At 39.1% G+C, this 17,997-nt stretch overlaps 2 protein-coding genes across 5 annotated transcripts in view; one reads left to right on the top strand and one right to left on the bottom strand.

Annotated features, from left to right (window-relative positions):
• Window positions 1-1,043, bottom strand: part of DDX28 (DEAD-box helicase 28) — a gene marked incomplete at its 5' end in the record, with an annotated part of 2,724 nt that extends 1,681 nt beyond the window's left edge. Inside the window, 4 exon segments of the mRNA XM_041458888.1 lie at window positions 1-667; window positions 670-1,002; window positions 1,005-1,026; window positions 1,029-1,043. Coding sequence (XP_041314822.1) covers window positions 1-667; window positions 670-1,002; window positions 1,005-1,026; window positions 1,029-1,043 — 1,037 coding nt within the window.
• Window positions 726-16,185, top strand: DUS2 (dihydrouridine synthase 2). 4 transcript variants are annotated; one of them, XM_041458885.1, is made up of 16 exons: window positions 726-763; window positions 1,087-1,226; window positions 2,121-2,166; window positions 2,850-2,941; window positions 3,777-3,820; window positions 4,505-4,565; window positions 5,656-5,703; window positions 6,312-6,377; window positions 7,979-8,049; window positions 8,440-8,526; window positions 8,632-8,800; window positions 9,684-9,805; window positions 12,407-12,550; window positions 13,682-13,769; window positions 14,398-14,471; window positions 15,679-16,185. In XM_041458885.1, the coding sequence occupies exons 2-16, from the start codon at window positions 1,104-1,106 to the stop codon at window positions 15,914-15,916; spliced, it is 1,473 nt and encodes a 490-aa protein (XP_041314819.1). In that variant the 5' UTR covers window positions 726-763; window positions 1,087-1,103; the 3' UTR covers window positions 15,917-16,185. The 4 variants fall into 4 exon arrangements, with proteins under 4 accessions (XP_041314819.1, XP_041314821.1, XP_041314818.1 ...); XM_041458887.1 differs by lacking the exon at window positions 726-763 and adding an exon at window positions 810-948; XM_041458884.1 differs by lacking the exon at window positions 726-763 and having other exon boundaries at window positions 972-1,226; window positions 2,853-2,941.
• The last annotated feature ends 1,812 nt before the right edge of the window (window positions 16,186-17,997 follow it).

Genomic DNA, 17,997 nt, shown 5'->3' with positions numbered 1-17,997 from the left:
GGCAGCACCACCAGCCCGCGGGGCGCCGCCGGCCCCGCCGCCTCCGCCGCCGCCGCCTCGGGGCGGCCGAGCAGGCGCTCGAGCAGCGGCAGCAGGTACGCCAGAGTCTTCCCGCTGCCCGTCTCGGCGGCGCACAGCGCGCTGCGGCCGCGGCGCAGCGCGGGGATGGCGAGGCGCTGCACGGCCGTGGGCCGGCTGATGGAGAGCCGCTCCAGGCCGGCCAGCAGCGCCGGCTGCAGCCCCAGCTCGGCGAAGGTCGGGCCCTGTCCCGCCTCAGCCGGCGGCGCCTGCAAAGCGGGAGCCGCCTCCTGCGAGGGCTCGAGCTGGAAGTAATCCCCGTACGCCTTCCGGTGCTTCCAGCCCGCCGACACCAGCGGCGGCTGCTCCCAGCGCCCCACCGTCTGCCAGCGGGGCTGGCTCAGCTCCGGCCGCCGGCTCCTCAGCAGCAGCTTCCCGGAACGCGGCGCCGCCGCCTCCCTCTGCTCGCGCCGCCGGCGCTGCGCGCCCCGCTGCAGGCGCTGCCGCAGGGCCCAGGGGACGCGCACCACGGCCCCGGGGGGCTGCGGGCTCCCCGCCGCCGCCGCTGACCCGCTGCCCGCCGGCCGCCGCGGCAGCAGCAGCGGGAGGGCGAGCGCCGGCCCGAGCCGGCCAAGCGCCATCGCGGCCCCACGTGGGGCGGTGGCGCTGCCCGATGACGCCTGAAACAGGCGCTGGCCCCGGTTCTCCCCGCCCCGCGGAGCCGCGGCCGAGCCACGCGAGGAGGGTGAGTGCGGCGGGCGGTGCCGCTCCCTTCTTTCGCCCTTTTCCGCTGCCGGCTGAGGGCTTTCCCAGCGCCGCCACCGCGGGAGCGGTCGCGGCCCTGAGGGGCTCCGGCAGGGGCGGCGCGGGGCCCCTCGCTCGGGAAGGAGCCCGTGGGGCGGGGAGCATCCCCCGGCGCCCTCACGCTGGGTGAGCCCGGTCCCCGCTGCCCGGCGAGCCCTGTCACAGCCGGCGGGGCACCACCGCCCCTTCCCGGCAAAGAACACGCCTGTGTTTGCGGGTGGGAAATGGCACTCCGTGGCAGTCCCCCTGGGCTCTCCCTTTCAGGTGGTACCGCAACAGGAATGACGGTGAACACACCGCTGTGCTTCAGAGGAAAGAAGATCCTGGCTCCGATGGTGCGGGTGGGGACACTGCCAATGCGGCTGCTTGCTCTGGACTATGGTGCCGATATCGTGTACTGTGAGGTATGGAGAAGGAGCAGATGAGGCTTTTTCTGATAACTTTATTAAGGAAACTACAATGTACTTTTTTCATTGTATGACTTGTTCTTTTTTACGCATAGTTTTCCATTAAAAATGAGGAAAGGAGAATCTCTATATCTTGAGGCATTTCTCTGAGCCATTCTCAAGTTATGACAAATCCATTTTTTAAGGCTGTTCAGTAACTTTAAGTAATTTAGACAAAACACCATACTAGTTTCCTCAAGTTGTACTTTTATTTGCATTTGGGGGGATAGGTTGGTTTTTGGTTTTGGGTTGGTTTTTTTTTTTTTTTAATTTTGTTTCAGTAGAATCAGAAATTTGAAGGAACTTTGAAGACTGACTTCATGTCTCATCTGGTTAGTTCTGCTGTACATCCATGTATTTCACTCATAGCATTGCTCTCCTTGTTTCTTAAACACTTTTTTTTAAGCTGCCTGAAATTGAGGTGTGGGGTCCTCAGCGCAAGAACTATTGGACCTGTTAGAGTGGATCCAGAGAGGCCACAGTGTTGATCAGAGTGCTGGAGCACCTCTCCTGCAAACACAGGCTGAGAGAGTTGGGATTGTTCTCTCTGGAGAAGAGAAGGCGCTGAGGAGACCTCGTTGGGCCCTTCCAGTAGCTAAAGGGAGCTTTTAAAAAAGAGGGAAAGGAACATTTTACAAGGACAGATAGTGATAGGACCAGGGGGAAAAGTTTTAGACTAAAGAGAGGAGAGCTTGAGATTAGTAAGAAGTTCTTTAACCAGAGGGTGCTGAGGTACTGGGACAGGTTGCTCAGAGAAGCTGATCTCTCTAGATAATTACTTAAGAAAATGAGCAACTGTTTAGAGCTGAAACAATTCATCTCACTGAGATTTTTTTTATCCTTTCTACTCAGGAGCTGATTGACATAAAGATGCTGCAGTGTAAGAGGGTTATAAATGGTAAGTATGGCATTTCTTTTGATAATACCTGTAAGTCTCTTTTCTAGTTAAGAGAAAGGGTAATTCTTTTTCTGAAGCATTTTTCTAGGGATTATAGTGAAGTATCAGTACATACAATCTCACTGAATTGTGTCTAGGGACTTACAGTAAGCTTTTGAAGTGCTACCTTAGACCTGTCTGCTGCTCTAGTTTTTAACTTCCAGTTTGTTTGGATGCAGTAGAGACAGTTTCCAATTGTCTTTTTTTTATGTGTCTTTTTAAATGTTAGCTGTTTGTGTCATGATGATATACACACCCACATACAAGACCTCACTGTTTATCATTCATTTATTAACTTGAAGTCCATGGGCTGGACTTGGAATAACATGATTGTCACTGCAAGTTCTTAGAAAGGTATCTTTGAGACCTGGCCCTGTCTGAGTGGCATAGAAACAGTTGTTTGCAATGTCCCTGCTGGGAAACAGAAGTTCACTACAAATCTCCTCTCTCCTCCTGCCCCTTCCCAAAAATAGTACTGTTCATTCTGGCTGAGTCATCACTGGGCTTTGGTACTTTTCAAAGAACATCAAATGACTTTGATGGCATTTCATTTATATACAAATTACATGGTCATATGACTTGTAAAAATTTTTTACCTTTGTACAGAATTTTTGCCTGTTTTATCTGTTTCTCATTTCATACAGAAGTACTTGAAACAGTGGACTTTGTTGCACCTAATGACAGAGTTGTTTTCAGAACTTGTGAAAGGGAGAGAGAGCGTGTTGTCTTCCAAATGGTAAGGAACGAGATATTCTTCTAACAACATAGTTAAATGAGGTGGTTTCACACCAAAGGTGTTGCAGAATTTCTGAGCTGTTGGTACAAATCAAGATTCTACATTGTAAGCTCTCCTTAGAGCTGTTTTCAGAAGAGGTGGTTAAGATAGCAGCTTGGTTTTGTAGGAGGTATCTTAGATACTTCTGTACTTATGGATGTGGATATAAATTGTGCTGATCTCTGATCACACGTTGAAGTTTTGCACTGTCCTGTAAAGAGTCTCACTGGAAAGACTGAACAAGGCAGCATTGTTTAGTATAGACAAGAGAGGATTAATGTGTGCATTGGCATTGCACAAACGGATTAAAGATTCTCTGTGCTGAGGAGAAAAAGACAGTAATTTGCTCTTAGAGACCACTCTGTGTAGGACAAGAAATTATGGGCTTGGAGGAAGGGGGAAGCATGAGTGGACTGCGTTAGATACTGAAAAAAGCTTTTTCAGTGGTAATGTAGCCCTGAAATAAGTTGCTTGTAGAGTCTGTAGAATTGTTATTAGTGGAGCTTCTTAAGAACATTGAAATAAATATGTGTTGCTGAGGGGCTAAGAACATTTGATATTGCTGTAGGTGAAGAGGGCAGACAGACCTCTTTGGATCCTTTTTTGTATCATCTTTTATCATCCAGTGGCTGACTCCAGTATGTGCTGTAGGTAAATGTTTTAAGTATCCAGTGGGTCTCTGTCTGTATTAAATGTTCACAACAAATACAGTTGTACACATGTGCAAGTAAGCACCTTGTTTTTTTATTAATTTGATTGTATATTGTAATTATAGATCCTCTTCTTTTACCAACAGGGTTCAGCAGATGCTGAAAGAGCCCTGGCAGTAGCTAAGCTTGTGTAAGTCATCTTCTCTCACCCCCTTCCCACCATGGGTTTGGGATTTTTTTTTGTACAGAGCAATTATTGTAGAAGACAGTTTTTTATGATTGAGAGCATCAAGGTAGCTCTTGATAGAATCAAGAAAAGTTCAGCTGCATAAATTCTGTGCTGGGATGGCTTCTTGCTAGTGCAAGTGTGTCCTTGATCTCTCCAGTATGAATTTCCCTGGGTATTGCACAGCTGCAAGGCCAATACACCTGAAAATGTCCCTTACTGTTTGGGTTTAAAGCCTCCAGTAATGTATTGTGCAGAAACTAAAAGTGGCTCTTAAAAAGGTGGTTTTAAGCCTCCATTTGTATAGATGGAAGTTTCAATAGGACTTGCTGTAGTGATAATGGTAAATTTAGTGGTGGATATACTTTATATGGGATTAAGTATATAGAAGGTATGTAAGATGAGTATTTGCAGCTTCTGCACAGCACTGGTTATTGAAACCTTTGAGGAATCTGATCTTCAGACCATCATTAAGATTTATATATTTAACTTAAATAAGTGAGAAGCTAAAAATTCAGAAGTTCAAATTTACCTTAAGTTCTCATTTAAGCCTTTATGATGATGGAACAAATTACCTGGCGAGATATCTGTTTCTTGATTCTTGTTCTAATATGCTAAAAAATATTTTGATTTTTCCTTCTCTTTCAGAGAGAGTGATGTGGCTGGTATTGATATCAACATGGGATGCCCAAAAGAATACTCTACTAAGGCAAGTGGATTTTGATTACCGTTAAATGAGCTTTTTCTGTCTTGGCAGTATGGAGTGTAGAATACATGGTCTGGTTTCCAAATTCAAGCAGTAAAATTTTGATGAAAAATTAAATTTAATTGTTTGTAGTAAGCGGAGCACTCTGGAAGGTGTCATGGCCCTAATACAGTAAAATAACATAGGCTGTTAGAAAATTAAATTCTTAAAGGCTAGATAAAATGAAGTGTTTAGTATTTTTTAATATTTTTCTGAAGTCATTAATTTGTTGGGTGAGTGAAATAAGTTCTGCCTAGCCTTAATAAAAACTGAAATCACAATTTGTCATCTGAGCAAATGATTAGCAAAATATAGTCACAGCTTAGCTATGCTGAATTCAGTTCTTTGTCAGTTTTAAATGGAAGGACAATGGATCACTTAAAATGTTGTTTGTTTTTTAATAAAGCACATGCAGTTCTAAATTAGTCTGTATCTGGGACTAGAACAGAGCATTCCAACTGGTTGTTAGGACTGCTAAGCCACTTGGTGTAGAGATAAAGGATCAATAAATTGAACCATGGTACTCCATTTTGATGTCAAATGCTCCACAGAACCATAATTAAGAACAAAACACCAAAATATCCATCTTGTACTAGGGTGAAAGATCAGGAGTACAAGTGCTGGTAAATGGTTATTCTCCAACAATAGTTCTGGGTCAAAGAAATTTGTACAAAAATGTTGTTGGCCTCTGCATCTATGTATGCAGATGAAACAGTGTGGGAAGAACAGCTAAAATATTAAATAGTTCATAATTATGTTAGTGATGAAAAATAGGAAAATGTATGATTATGTTTGCTAAAAATAGCTTTCTGAAATCCTGTCTGCTCCCTAAAGTGATGAGAGCAAGCTGATGCCCTGAATTACTGCTTAATTATTCTGATACAGGTCTAAGAAATGTAGCATGAAGGTGTTCAGTAATGCTCCTGTATTTTACATTTTGCCATTTTTCCCTGAATATAATATTGTGCTTTTGTTGTGGTCTGCTATTAGGCAAAACAATTGAGTTGAAAAATGTGTTTGCATAGTGGGTAACAGCTTCTCTCTGTTTTGCCAGGGAGGTATGGGAGCAGCACTGCTGTCTGATCCTGACAAAATAGAGTCTGTAAGTATCTGACAAAATAGAGTCTGTAAGTATCACCTGGTGGGATTGGAGCTGCCTTGAGAAGAATTGTGCCCTGTGCTCTACTGGCAGCAGGGATGAATTGCGTAGACAACAAATTTGTGATTGCTTGAGTGGAATAATCAGTTTAGGACACTGGAGTTAAGGCTATAGATAAATATTCCTGATTTAGTTCTGGACTATAAAGCTGCTACTTTTGGGTTTTTTTCAGTTTAAAAACTTCCAGTGTGGTGCAGTATTTGTGAGTTTTACGTGTCTGCATATTTTTTAAAATCAGAGTTCACTGGTCACGTCATATTAAAAGCAGTGTTGAAACTCCAGCAGCTGTTAATTAGTCTCTAAAAATCCAGTTCAAATCAACAAAGAAGTGGCAGTAAAAATGTCTTAGACTATAAGTAGTCTTGTGTATCTACTGGATAAAATTGTATATTGAGTTACAGATTGTGTATATTTGTCTAGCATGTAAGATTCTTTATAGAGGAATAGTAAACAGTGTTACATTATTTTAACTTACTTTCAAGAGAGAGAGGAAGATAGTTTCAATAATGCCACCGTTGTGATCAGATTTTTGTCTTCTCTTTTTTTTTCAGATATTGACCACCCTTGTTAAAGGAATTTGCAAACCAGTCACCTGCAAAATCCGCATTTTGCCCTCAGTAAGAGCATAAATTGTTGTGCTGAAGTGTTTAGCTGTTAGTGCTCTGATTTACTATCAGTTAGAATATATGTTGTTCTAGTATGTTCCAGTGTATGCCTGTTGCTGTGAAATAGCACTTGGAACTTAAAATTTCTGTTTGGGATGCTGTCCCAGCCTAAATCTGACCTGCAGGTGCACAGAGGCTGTGACTGTGGGCTTGTCAGTTTCTATGCTAGGCAAGGGCACAGAGGCTTTTATCTTCTAAATTTCCCAACTAAGTAATTTTTTATGTCATAGAGGTACAAAAGGTTGTAGGACAGCACCCTCGAGCAGCCAGTAGATGCTGTTAATTCCTGTTTTTCACATGGGGTAGCCAATAGATGATTGTTTTCTGTTCTTTCAGACTAATTTTTCTTCCATACTGTTTTCCTGTTCTTGCAGTTAGAACAGCCAATGAAGTTATGGGGTGTGTCCTTTTCAGGATTTTTTTTTTACAGCTGATGTCAGCTAATGTAGCTTTCTTACTGTTTTGGTTTTTTTTAAGATGAATGCTCTACATACTTTTAAACCTTCAAGAGATTATATGCCTTTTCTTTTAAAGACTGATTACTTAACAATTGAGTATTTAATTACTTCCCAGATACTATGATTGCATATGACCTAAACAGATACTTCAGTAGATGGATGAACTGTACCTGAGCCAGCTTTGTTCAGAAGTCATGTAGGTGTTGGGATAAACAAATGAATCTTGAGTGAAAAGAATCAGTAACCTGGTCTAAGATCATTTTGGTTCTGAAGTATTAAATTAGAGAACTGGCACCTTTATCTTAGAGCCTCTTCCTTTTTGTTTCAAGCTGGTTTTGCATAATGTCATCCATCAGAGCAGCAAGTGAGCTTCTGTCTCTGCATCCCTGCCAGCTGGCACATGTTGCAGTTTTCAGACTGAATCTGATATGTTTGGGATGAGGCACAGATATTCCTCCAGCTTTTGAAAGGAAAATTTGCCTTTTTTTCATTCTCCCTTTCCCTAAAGATGCATAAGACAGGCTAGTGCAGCGTGTGTCAATTTTATTTCTGCTTTTTAAGAGCATTTTATCTCTTTGAAGATATACTGGGCATGTATGAATATCCTTAGAATTTTTTAGATGCTGGTTAAGTTTTTTAAGACACATCTGAGAAGAATATTTATAGTTGTGTGATTGCATGTTAGGTTGATTTCAGAAGGCATCCTCTTACTGAAAAACATTTCAATTACAATTTACAGAGGAGTCATTAGAGAGGACTTGCTAATCAAATGTTCCAGTCATTTTCAATTGATAGTCTGAAAGCCTTTGGAAAATATTCTCCTGCTACAGAGTATTATGTTACCTGGTTTGAGAAAGTTTGAGATTGGTAGGTTCAAGGAAGCATTGAAAATGGATTCTTTTTTTTTGGCCATGGCATATAGTTCTTTAATTGAAGTATATATTAAATGGTTGCACATGTTATGCTATTGATGAAAGACAAGAATCATATCTCTCTTGATTAAAGAAGAATTCAGCATTTGTTTGTACAATGGTCACATGATAGTTATTCCTTTTGCTTTGAATTAAAATCATGTCAGACTGTCTTATCCCTCAGGTGGAGGATACTGTGAACCTGGTGAAGAGAATAGAGAAAACTGGCATTGCTGCCATTGCAGTCCATGGAAGGTAAATTGATTTTAGGCAAGAAAGACTTAGATTTTTTTAGTTTGATGACTGTACCACAGTATGATATGACTGATATGAGTATACTCTATACTCTAAATGCAATATGTGGTTCTGATTTCAGCTGTTAACTGAATTGGTGTTCTAGGAAATCCAGTCAGTAATTATGGAATTAAACTGCTTGCTGCTCTTTTCCTAAATATTTTTTCTCAAAGACCAAATAAAACTAACATTATCTTGCATACTTTGTATCTAAAAAAATCAAATATATAAAATAAATAAGCTGAAATGAGTATATCCCAATAATCCTTGTGTCATGTCTGCTGTGGTTTAGAGGTAAATTCCACAGGAAATCTTTGGTCTTGTCTTTTTTTTTTTTTGTTTGTTGGAAAGGAAGAAGGAGGAGAGGCCTCAGCACCCTGTCCACTGTGATGTGATCAAGGCCATATCTGAAGCTGTCTCCATTCCAGTAATAGCGAAGTAAGTTGGACTAATTAGCTCGTTCTGGTCAGATGCTTCTACTTAAGATTTCCAAGTGCAGGAAAAAGAACCATGATTAATTTTATTAGTGTTGTTAATTTTTAGTGGAGGATCTCATGACTTCATTAAGGAGCATGCAGACATTGAGACTTTCCAGAAAGCAACAGCTGCCTCATCAGTCATGATTGCTCGTGCTGCCATGTGGAACCCCTCTGTCTTCAGAAAAGAGGGGTTTTGCCCCTTGAAGGATGTCATGCAAGATTACATCAAATATGTATGTTTTTATGAAGATTTTACTTGTAATTAACATTGTTTAGAATTGTTAATTCAAATCCTACTGCAGCATCTTAACTCCTCTTCATTTCAAAGACTTGGTTCTGGGGATATTTTAGTGTAGTGCATGTTACATGATCCTTGCAAATCAACCCTGCTTCCTCTGTTTGATTTTGTTCAGAAAAAAAATGTTCAGAAAACTTGTTCTTGGGAGCATTTATGAGGCTTATCAGGCTATCTAAAAATGTAAAGAAATCTAAAAATATGTAGTCCAACTCTTTCAAAGTCACAGCTGCACAAATTGAGCAGATTATTATATACAGATTAAAAAATCAGTTGCTCCTAGATTCACTTTTAGAAATTAATTACTTTTCACACATACTGTCAAGAAATATTTGCAGTAGGGAAGCAAAGGGAATGATTTGCCAATAAAGTAATGCTGTATTGCAGTACTGTAGCTCCATTAGCTAAGTAATCTAATATATAAAATTTTATCCATTATTCAAAACCAATATTTTAATGATATCATAGGAAATTAGTCAGAGATCTGTAACTTTGATCATGTCATCAATTCGATATTTTTTTTTTAATTTAAGCTTGCTATTAATGAGTTACTTACTAAAATATCAGTGCATTTCTAGTCAGTGATGTAAACAGCTCAACTCTTTCTTCAGAAGTATATAAGTCAGCTGAACTTTAGTTGGTGAAGTCATGCCAAAATAATCAGACTATAGTCACATTCATGGGTAGTGTTGAATATGTTACTGAAGAAACTGCACTGTGGCTTGCCTTTCAAAAATGGTTGTGGAAGTCATCAATACACCATGTGCAGTACAGAAGATAAATTTGTTTGGTGTTTTGAATTCTTTGTCTCTTTCCATCAGGCAGTGAGGTATGACAATCACTACACCAACACTAAATACTGCTTGTCTCAGATGTTAAGAGAACAGTTGGAAACTACTCAGGGTAAGAAGCTGCACGCTGCACAGTCCACACAGGAGATCTGGTAAGCATGGCCTTCAGAAAAGGAGTTGTGCTCTGTCAGACTTGCACATCACTTCTCTATCTAGCACTGCCTGGCATTTCACACTGTCAGGAGAAGTTGCAATAACCCCAAAAAATCTGGATGGGAGATGTGAAATATCAGAGTAAACTTTTTCAGCTTTCCTCCATGCTCAGATCTTCAATCTTTAACCCTAAAACTCTCTGTATTCAGCACACTAATTTGAGTGGTGCTGCACTGAATGACAAGCAATTATCCAGTATTTACCTGAAGTAATTAAGAAAAATTTCAGCTTGTCTGAAATTTTGTGGAACTTGTATTCTTCCAAGGATTTGATTCAGCTTTCCCACTTGCATGTGAGGTTTATAATGTTACTGGAATATTTATAACATATTTGTTTTAAAATGAGCACTTAGAAACTCGAAAACATATATCAGGGTTGTCTGGTTGTATGGTACTTTAATGTAATTTTTTGTGCTGCTTTCATTCGTGGTATACCTTAATGAATGATGGCAGCCTTTTTGAGGAAATGTAGTAGCTTTAAAGAATCTTATCATCCTGCATATCTGAAACAGACTGGATGAAATTTCTCAGGGGGAGAGACAGAAATGAAAGAACAAAAATTTTGAGAGAAACCGTAAAATAGGCAGATGAATAAAGAATTTGCACAGAATTAGGGAATTCGGATTTGGACACATCTCAAACTGAACAAAATAAAGCTCTGAGCTTGCATGTGTCATATCCATGTTGTGTGGCTTCTGATAGAAGGGAGGAGAGGAGTCTCCTTGATTTTTATAAAATGAACAGTCTGAAATTGTTTGATATCTAATGTATATGAAAATGGATAGGAATGTTGAAAGCTTGAGTTATTTTGAAAAAGAATGTATTGGTTTCTAACAAACTCTAATCAGCATTCTTTTCATGTTCAAAAGGAAATGCCTGCAATCCTTTTGCCATTTTATTGCCTTTTACCAATTTGACTTTCTAGAAATAATTCTGTCCATGATTATTACATTAAAGTACAATGAAGGGAGTTAGCATTGCATATATGAAGGGAGCTGACTTCATTATTCTTAAAGGAGCAGTGGAATCCATGAACAACATTTAAACTTTGCAAGTTGCTTTTCACTTTGGCAACTTTAAGAGTTTGACACGTTTTAGTATGCTAACACACTATCTATTTCAATTATAGATTTTGAGTTTAGGAACAAAGATAAAGTATAGATTAGAACTCAAATCTTTTGCAACTTCAATAAAGTCTTAGCCCAGAGGGTGGTGGTGTTTTCTGCTGCATGAATAGCAATGCATAGTATGTAAAACAAGTACTGTAATGTAACAGTTTTACACAGGTAATCAGAGGTGTCACAGTTCATACACATGAACACTGGATAGAGATCTAGTATAAAACTAGGGGGTTTATGTGCTGTGCCTAACAATTCTTTAGGGGCTTCCAAAATCAAACTCTCTCTTTTTGTACATGTGATGCAATACCAGCTTCAAAAGGCCATGTGTGTGCAGGAGAGGGGGACAGAGAGAGCCATTTGGAAATTTATGAAACTGCTTTCTGCCAGCAAACTTGGTCTTTTAACCCCTGTTCTGAACAACCTGTTTCATGTCCAGATAACTGAGGAACATTCAGTTTTTTAAAATGCAGCAGTTTTATCTTCAGACAATTATAGTGCATAATTCTGCTGTCTCCTGGTGGTGAGGATGGGTTACAGCCATTTGAGCTTTAACCTCAGTGCTGAATGCAAGAGAACAGCCTGCTGCTCTTCTCACAAAACATTTATGTAGCAGTATGTAATAAATTGCCTTCCCTCAGAAGCATAAGTTAGTATTGTTCAGCTTCATTGCTTTTTTTCTTGGAGCATTGGAGATGGCTTTGTGGGCAGAATCCATTTTGTCATTGAGCAGCCCTGTATCAACCAGCATCTTCAGAACAGAAAGTAAAAGTTTCTTTTATGCTGCAGATTTTATTGCCATTATCATCTGCAAAAAATCAATAGTCTCAGTTTTTCAAAGTAGATCCAGCCTGCCATGAGTTTGAAATTTAAAAGGCTTTGAGGCTTTTGCCTTTGACTAAAATCCTGGTTGCTTCTTCTCTTTATTTGGGCTTGTGAATGATACTCTGAAGTCAGAAAATCTGAGATGTTGAGAGGTTTGGATGCTATAGGGTTTATTGCTTAGAGTATTTTTAATCACTATAATTAGAATAAGATTCTTTTTCCTACTTTTTGCTCATATTGCCTTTGTGGAGCTGATGCACCAGGAGTCACTCTGAGATGTTTGTTTGCTGATTCATCCAGCTGCAAGTTACTAAATGAACTAATAACTTGAACACTGTAGGACTGTATTTCTGACTGATTCTTCCTTCACTTCCAGGCTACAAATTGCATGTGTAGTGCTGGAAATTAGAACATCCTTTTCCTACTTGTAGCAGTAATGTAATGTCACTGTGCAGAATACAGCCACACTTCCACTTCATTCTCTGTACTCTTAACTATACCGTAAACACAATTGATTTCTACATTTTCTTTCTCTGTCATAATGTGATACAAAAATTTATAAACTGATCTCTAACATAAAGGAATTCTGTTTGAATAGTGAAGCCTTTGAAATGGGTGACTTCTATGAAGAAACCACAGCTATTTTTGAAGCAAAGAAAACATCTTTAGTAACCAAGGTGCAAGATGAAGATGACCAAATGGAAGATCCAGATGTAATAAAAATGGCTGTTAGATTTGACAAGTAAGCATGCAAATCAAATTTTTCACTGTCTTGCATCTCTGAATAATAACTGTGAGGTTCACAGTGTCTTAACAGTTTTTTGAAAATGATGATTTGCAAAACAGCACTTACTGGGTGAATTCCTATGAAGCAGTAAGTGAACATCATTGCATAATCACCACTTTTCCTGTGCCATTTGGATGTTGTAGGATGTTCTTTAGTTCCAGGCTTCCTGAGACTGCTTAATTCCCTCACTTAACTTGCTGAAAATGCTGAGTGCTCTAAAAGAAAATTTAAAAAATAACATCTCTATGTAGAAAAGTGTATTACAAATATGTACAGTTCATTTATTTTTAGTGAAACTTGACTAAAACATAATTTTTCTATAAGAAGTCTTGAACAAACTTCTTGATACTCTTCTAAGCAGAGAAGATGCTCATCTGAAGTCTTCTAAATGTGTTCCACTCATAAGCTATTCTGTGAAAAATTAATTAATGGAGTTGAATTCTATTTTATATAATTTTTAATTTTAATCTGTGAAGCCTATAGAATTGCTGTTACTTTCCATGTTAAACTCATGTTTGTTGGGTTTGCTAATAGGCCTATCAAACAGCTCAAGAAGGGTGTCATATGTAAAATCGTCTACAAATGCAGTCATAATGCTTTAGTATTTAGAGGATATATTACCTGACTCCTTGAGAACTGGGTTTTTTTTGCCATGTATGAGGGTCTGTAATTCTTTGTCAATAACTGACTAAATTCCTGCATTTTCTACGCTTTTTTTATTTGATTACTGCTTCATAACAGAAGCAGCTTCTCCTTTTTTCTACTAGTGATTAATTGGTGCTTATAATAAGCAGTACCAAACTGTATCTCTCTTCTGTGTCACCTATTTAGTTAGGATCTCCTTTCTGCTGAGTATCTCTTCTCTAGCTGTATTACTACAGGAAGTAAATGTTCAGGAAAATTTTAGAGTTTATTTTAGATGTTTTGTCACAGCTTTTTCTTGCTTCTAATGAAGAAGCATCTTTTTCATAATTTGAGCTGTAAAACTAAACTTCAAATAACTGGTAGAAGTAATACAATAAGCAGCACTGTCTTTTTAAAATAGAACTTTGTGCACAGTTGTTGACCACAAATTTTTCTGTCTAGGCGAGAATATCCACCACAGATCACTCCAAAAATGTATCTTCTGGAATGGTGTAGGAAAGAAAAGCATCCTCAGCCTGTTTATGAAACTGTGAGTCAATGAAAAACCCTTTCAAACCTCTTCCTTTGCATTGTATATGAAACTAAGTATTTTAGGACTCAAGGTCCTAAATTCTGCTTTCCAGTCTGGTGTAGCTCTTTCAGAAAGCAGCTGCAGAAATGGTAATGCACACAGGTATGACAACAACAGCTTATTTATTAGAAAATAAAAAATTAAAAGTCAGACCTTCAGTCTGCCTTTGATTCGTTTGTGAAAGAAGTTGCTGTAACTTCTTGGTCATTATGTAGGAGCCCATGACTGACTTTCTTTTACTGCTTCTGTGAAGTAAAGAATTAAATCTTGGAATGTTTTCTCTGTTGCACACTGTTACAGATAGGAACTGTATGGGACAGGAGTGGCTGTTTGGTTACATGGGGACATTGTTGGATTACTTTTTATTTTTGTAAAGCAAAAATATTTGTAGCTTGGACAATTCCTTAATTTTTTTAATGTTAAATATATATGGTGAAATTGGTGGTGTGAATTAGAGTAATTTTAAAGTTATGTTACTTGTTATTCTTTTCTTTATACCTATGAAGGAATGTCGATGATATTTCTTCTGTAAATTTCATGACTGGTATTTGACAGCCCCTTCCCTTTTAATTCTTTTTGTCTACAGGTTCAAAGACCACTGGATAGATTATTCTGTTCAGTAGTGACAGTAGCTGAGCAAAAATACCGATCAACTCTGTGGTAAGCCATCCTTAATGGGTTTTTCAGCTGTATTTTTGTTTCTGAAATGTTGCTTAAAAACTTGCATTAAAAGGATATTCCAGTTTATTCCAGTTGACTTTGATAAAGGTCAACTGAAAGCTACCTCCTAAAGCTACTTCTAGGAAGGAGAAAGGATTAAAAACTTCTGAGAAGTGAATGTGACAAGAGGAAGTAAGCACTGGCATAATCAAGTAAACAGTTACAGATTTGAATTCACTTTGTGTTAGTCCACAAGTTGTATTGGAAGGGGAGCAAATGGGTGACCCAGTTCCATTCTGTATGTGATGAGTTCAGAGAGAAGCCAAGGGAGGCAGAGGGAATGTTGGAGGAGGTTATGTCTTCAGCCACTGCAGCAGATCCATTCCCAATGAGAGGTCCGGGCTAAGTGTCTATATCCAGTGAAAGCAGAGGACGGTGCACTGAGTTCTTGGAGATCACAGTTAATTAGCAGCTCCATCCAGGCCTGCTCTAAAGTTTCTTGGTGGTATTTTATACAATCAACTATTAATACCAGAGTTGATTTGAGGCATTTGCACCTAAGGTGATCTTGATTTAACTGCAAAGCTAGAGCTCAGCATTGAACATTTTAAACAGGACAAGTGCACACAACTGCTTTGCAGCCTTCCTGTTCAGAGACTTTAGGAAGTTATGCTCAGCTGATAGGAAATTTTGAGAAGAAAATGTTTTCGAATACTGACTTCCACAAATGTGTGATGGGCAGTTTTTCTCAGAAATGGCAGAATTTTTATTATTATGGAACAGTTCCTGCTTTTGTCAGCATCAATGAACTTGTACAACTGACAGAGAGTATACTTATGCCTGAGCCTCTTTCAAGAAAACTGATCCTTCATAACTCAGTTTTGTTTAGTGATCAGATTTGTAAAAGTTACCTTTCTGTGGACCAAACACACATTGGCTGTGTACCATTGGCATGGAGAGTGTTAAGAGACAAGCCCTGATAGAGACAGATTTTCTAGGAATATTGCATCAGGAGCAATGCATCAACACTTGACACCTAGCAAGATTGAAATAATTTCTGGAAGTGACGTGGTTTGTTTTTCTGCTGTGAGATGACTACAAATGCTGTTTGTTTCATGATGTTGCATCAGAGACAGGAAATTGTCTCTTGGCAGTGTAGAGACCTCAGTTTCTACTTTCACGTGTGCTCTGTGTGCTTGCTCTTCAGGGACAAGTCCAAGAAGCTGGCAGAGCAGGCTGCAGCTATTGTCTGTCTGAGAACGTTGGGTGTCCCAGAGGGAAAGCTCTGTGAGGGAGAAAATCACCTGATTAACAAACGCAAGAGGGGGGACCAGCAGCCCTTGATTAGCAGAGACCATGGAGAGGACCTTGCTGAGCCTTCCCATAAAAAAGCTAATTTTATTGAAGACACTTCTGACATGAATGTGCTGAAGATGCCACGGTAGCATGGAATTAATGGAAATTAGAGGTTTCATGCCTATGCAGCTACAAATGAGCTCCTGTTTGTATATCTTGCTGTTCACATTTCATTTGGATTCTCTCAGAGACAGATAAATTTCCCAGTTGTGAAAAATGCCACTGAGATGTTTACTGTTCACCACTCACTGTCTCTATGGTGCCTTTCAGATGATAATTAAGAACTTGATTTTAAAGAACGTGGAGAAGGTAATCCTAATAATAAACTTTTTTAAAATATCAGGTATTTTCAAAGCAATTTTGTCATTGATTTCATTACTTGCTTTTTTATTTTTAATGAGTCTACAGTGTACAGGTAAGAGATGTATTAATACATCATCCACAAACAGAGGAATGTAACTGTGTGTTGGAGCTGTGTAGTAAATCAGAAAAATCAATGTAGGAAAGTAATTAGTAGCAAAGTAGACATGGTTGTGTCAGTTGAGTTTTATGCATATTTTGCAAACTTTGTTTACACCCCTCGTATCAAGAAAATGTTTTTTTTTCCGAAAGAAGGACTTACAATTTTTAAGACAAGCATTAAAATAACATTCTTCTGTGATAACTTCTACTACTTTTTACCTTCAGAAATATGGCAGTAGAATTAACTGTCCTTTCCTGGTCTTAGGTATTAACAATTGTGTCTTTCCAGTAAGGAACTGGAGCAAAGCCTGGTAGCACTGACTTTGTCCTTTTTGTCTTTTGAACTTGAAAGTCCTCGTAAATGTCTACAAGTAGATTACTTGCAGTAATGGCCATCCAAATATGGCCTTGTATGTTCTTGAAATGTGACCTTGTTTGTCTCAGTAATCAGCTGTTAGTGATACAGGGGTCTTGATCAAAGGCCCATGTTCTCTTCTTTGTTTTCAACATCATCACAACTTCCTATTAAAGTAAACTGTAAGTAAATGCTGTATGCCAAGAGAGGATACAGACCCTGTCTAATTCATGGCAACTCAGCTGAGCTTGTCTGACTCAAATTAGAGTTCTGAATCCACAAAAGAATGCCAAAAGAATTCAGAGATATTTGTTGTTAACAGTTTATTGAAACAGTGGCTTAGTTTCCCTCAACAGTGTGAGGGATCTTGAGATTATCAGCTCTGGTCTGAAAACAAATTGATGGGGCTGTATCATGCCATGATCTCTAAAGTACTTTGTATAAAGAATGTATAAGATATAATTCATTTGGTTGTAATTCATAAAGAATCTTTCTATTTAAAAATTCTATTCTTTTCCTCAAGTGGTAGTGCCACATTAAACCATTCTTTTAAAAAGGAAGAACAATATCTTAACAGATAATATTCAGGATTGTGAAGTTCAAATGTCCGCTGTTTAGATTGGAGTAATTTACAGTAAATCTATACAGTCTAGGAAGAAAGAAATTTTTCTTGTTCAATTTGTACATTACAGTAAACACACTTTAATATATTTACATTAGATATTATTTTAGTGCTACAGTTTTGCTATGAAGCACTAAAAAATTTGCAGTATTAATCAGAAATTTCAGAAGTAACCCTTTTCCTATTATAAATTCTATCTTTTGTCAGAACTATTTGAAGCCACAATAATAAAGAAAAAGTAATTTTTAGATCCTGCTACCAGTGTCATTTGCAGGGTCTAATGTGATAGAATCATGGAATGTTTGAGTGTGGAAAGGATCTCTGGAGACTGTGTGGTCCAAACCCCATGCTCAAAGCAGGCTGAACTAGGGCAGGTTTCCCAGGACCTTGTCTAACTGGGTTTTGCAGATCTTCAAGGATTGAGACTCCACAAGCTTTCTTGGCAAGCCATTCCAGTGTTTGAGCACTCTTAAGGTAAGCAGAAGTGGGGTTTTTTCCTTCTTCTACATGGACTGTCCAGTATTTCAATTTGTACCCATTGCCACACATCTGGCTTAGTCTTGTAATCATTGTCTGTCTAAAAGGAAAATTGAATCTTTGGGTAATACAGGTGGTGGTGCCTAAGTACAGGGCGGACTTGTATGACAGCAATTACTGTGGATCAGTGGAAGTTCCAGTGGATTGGGATGAGTTTATAGATAAGTCAGTCATGAGAAGCATGTTATTTCTCT

The sequence above is a fragment of the Pyrgilauda ruficollis genome, unplaced genomic scaffold, assembly GCF_017590135.1.
Source record: "Pyrgilauda ruficollis isolate IOZ18807 unplaced genomic scaffold, ASM1759013v1 scaffold13, whole genome shotgun sequence".
NCBI classification, from domain to species: domain Eukaryota; kingdom Metazoa; phylum Chordata; class Aves; order Passeriformes; family Passeridae; genus Pyrgilauda; species Pyrgilauda ruficollis.
This window is presented reverse-complemented; position numbering and strand designations above follow the sequence as displayed.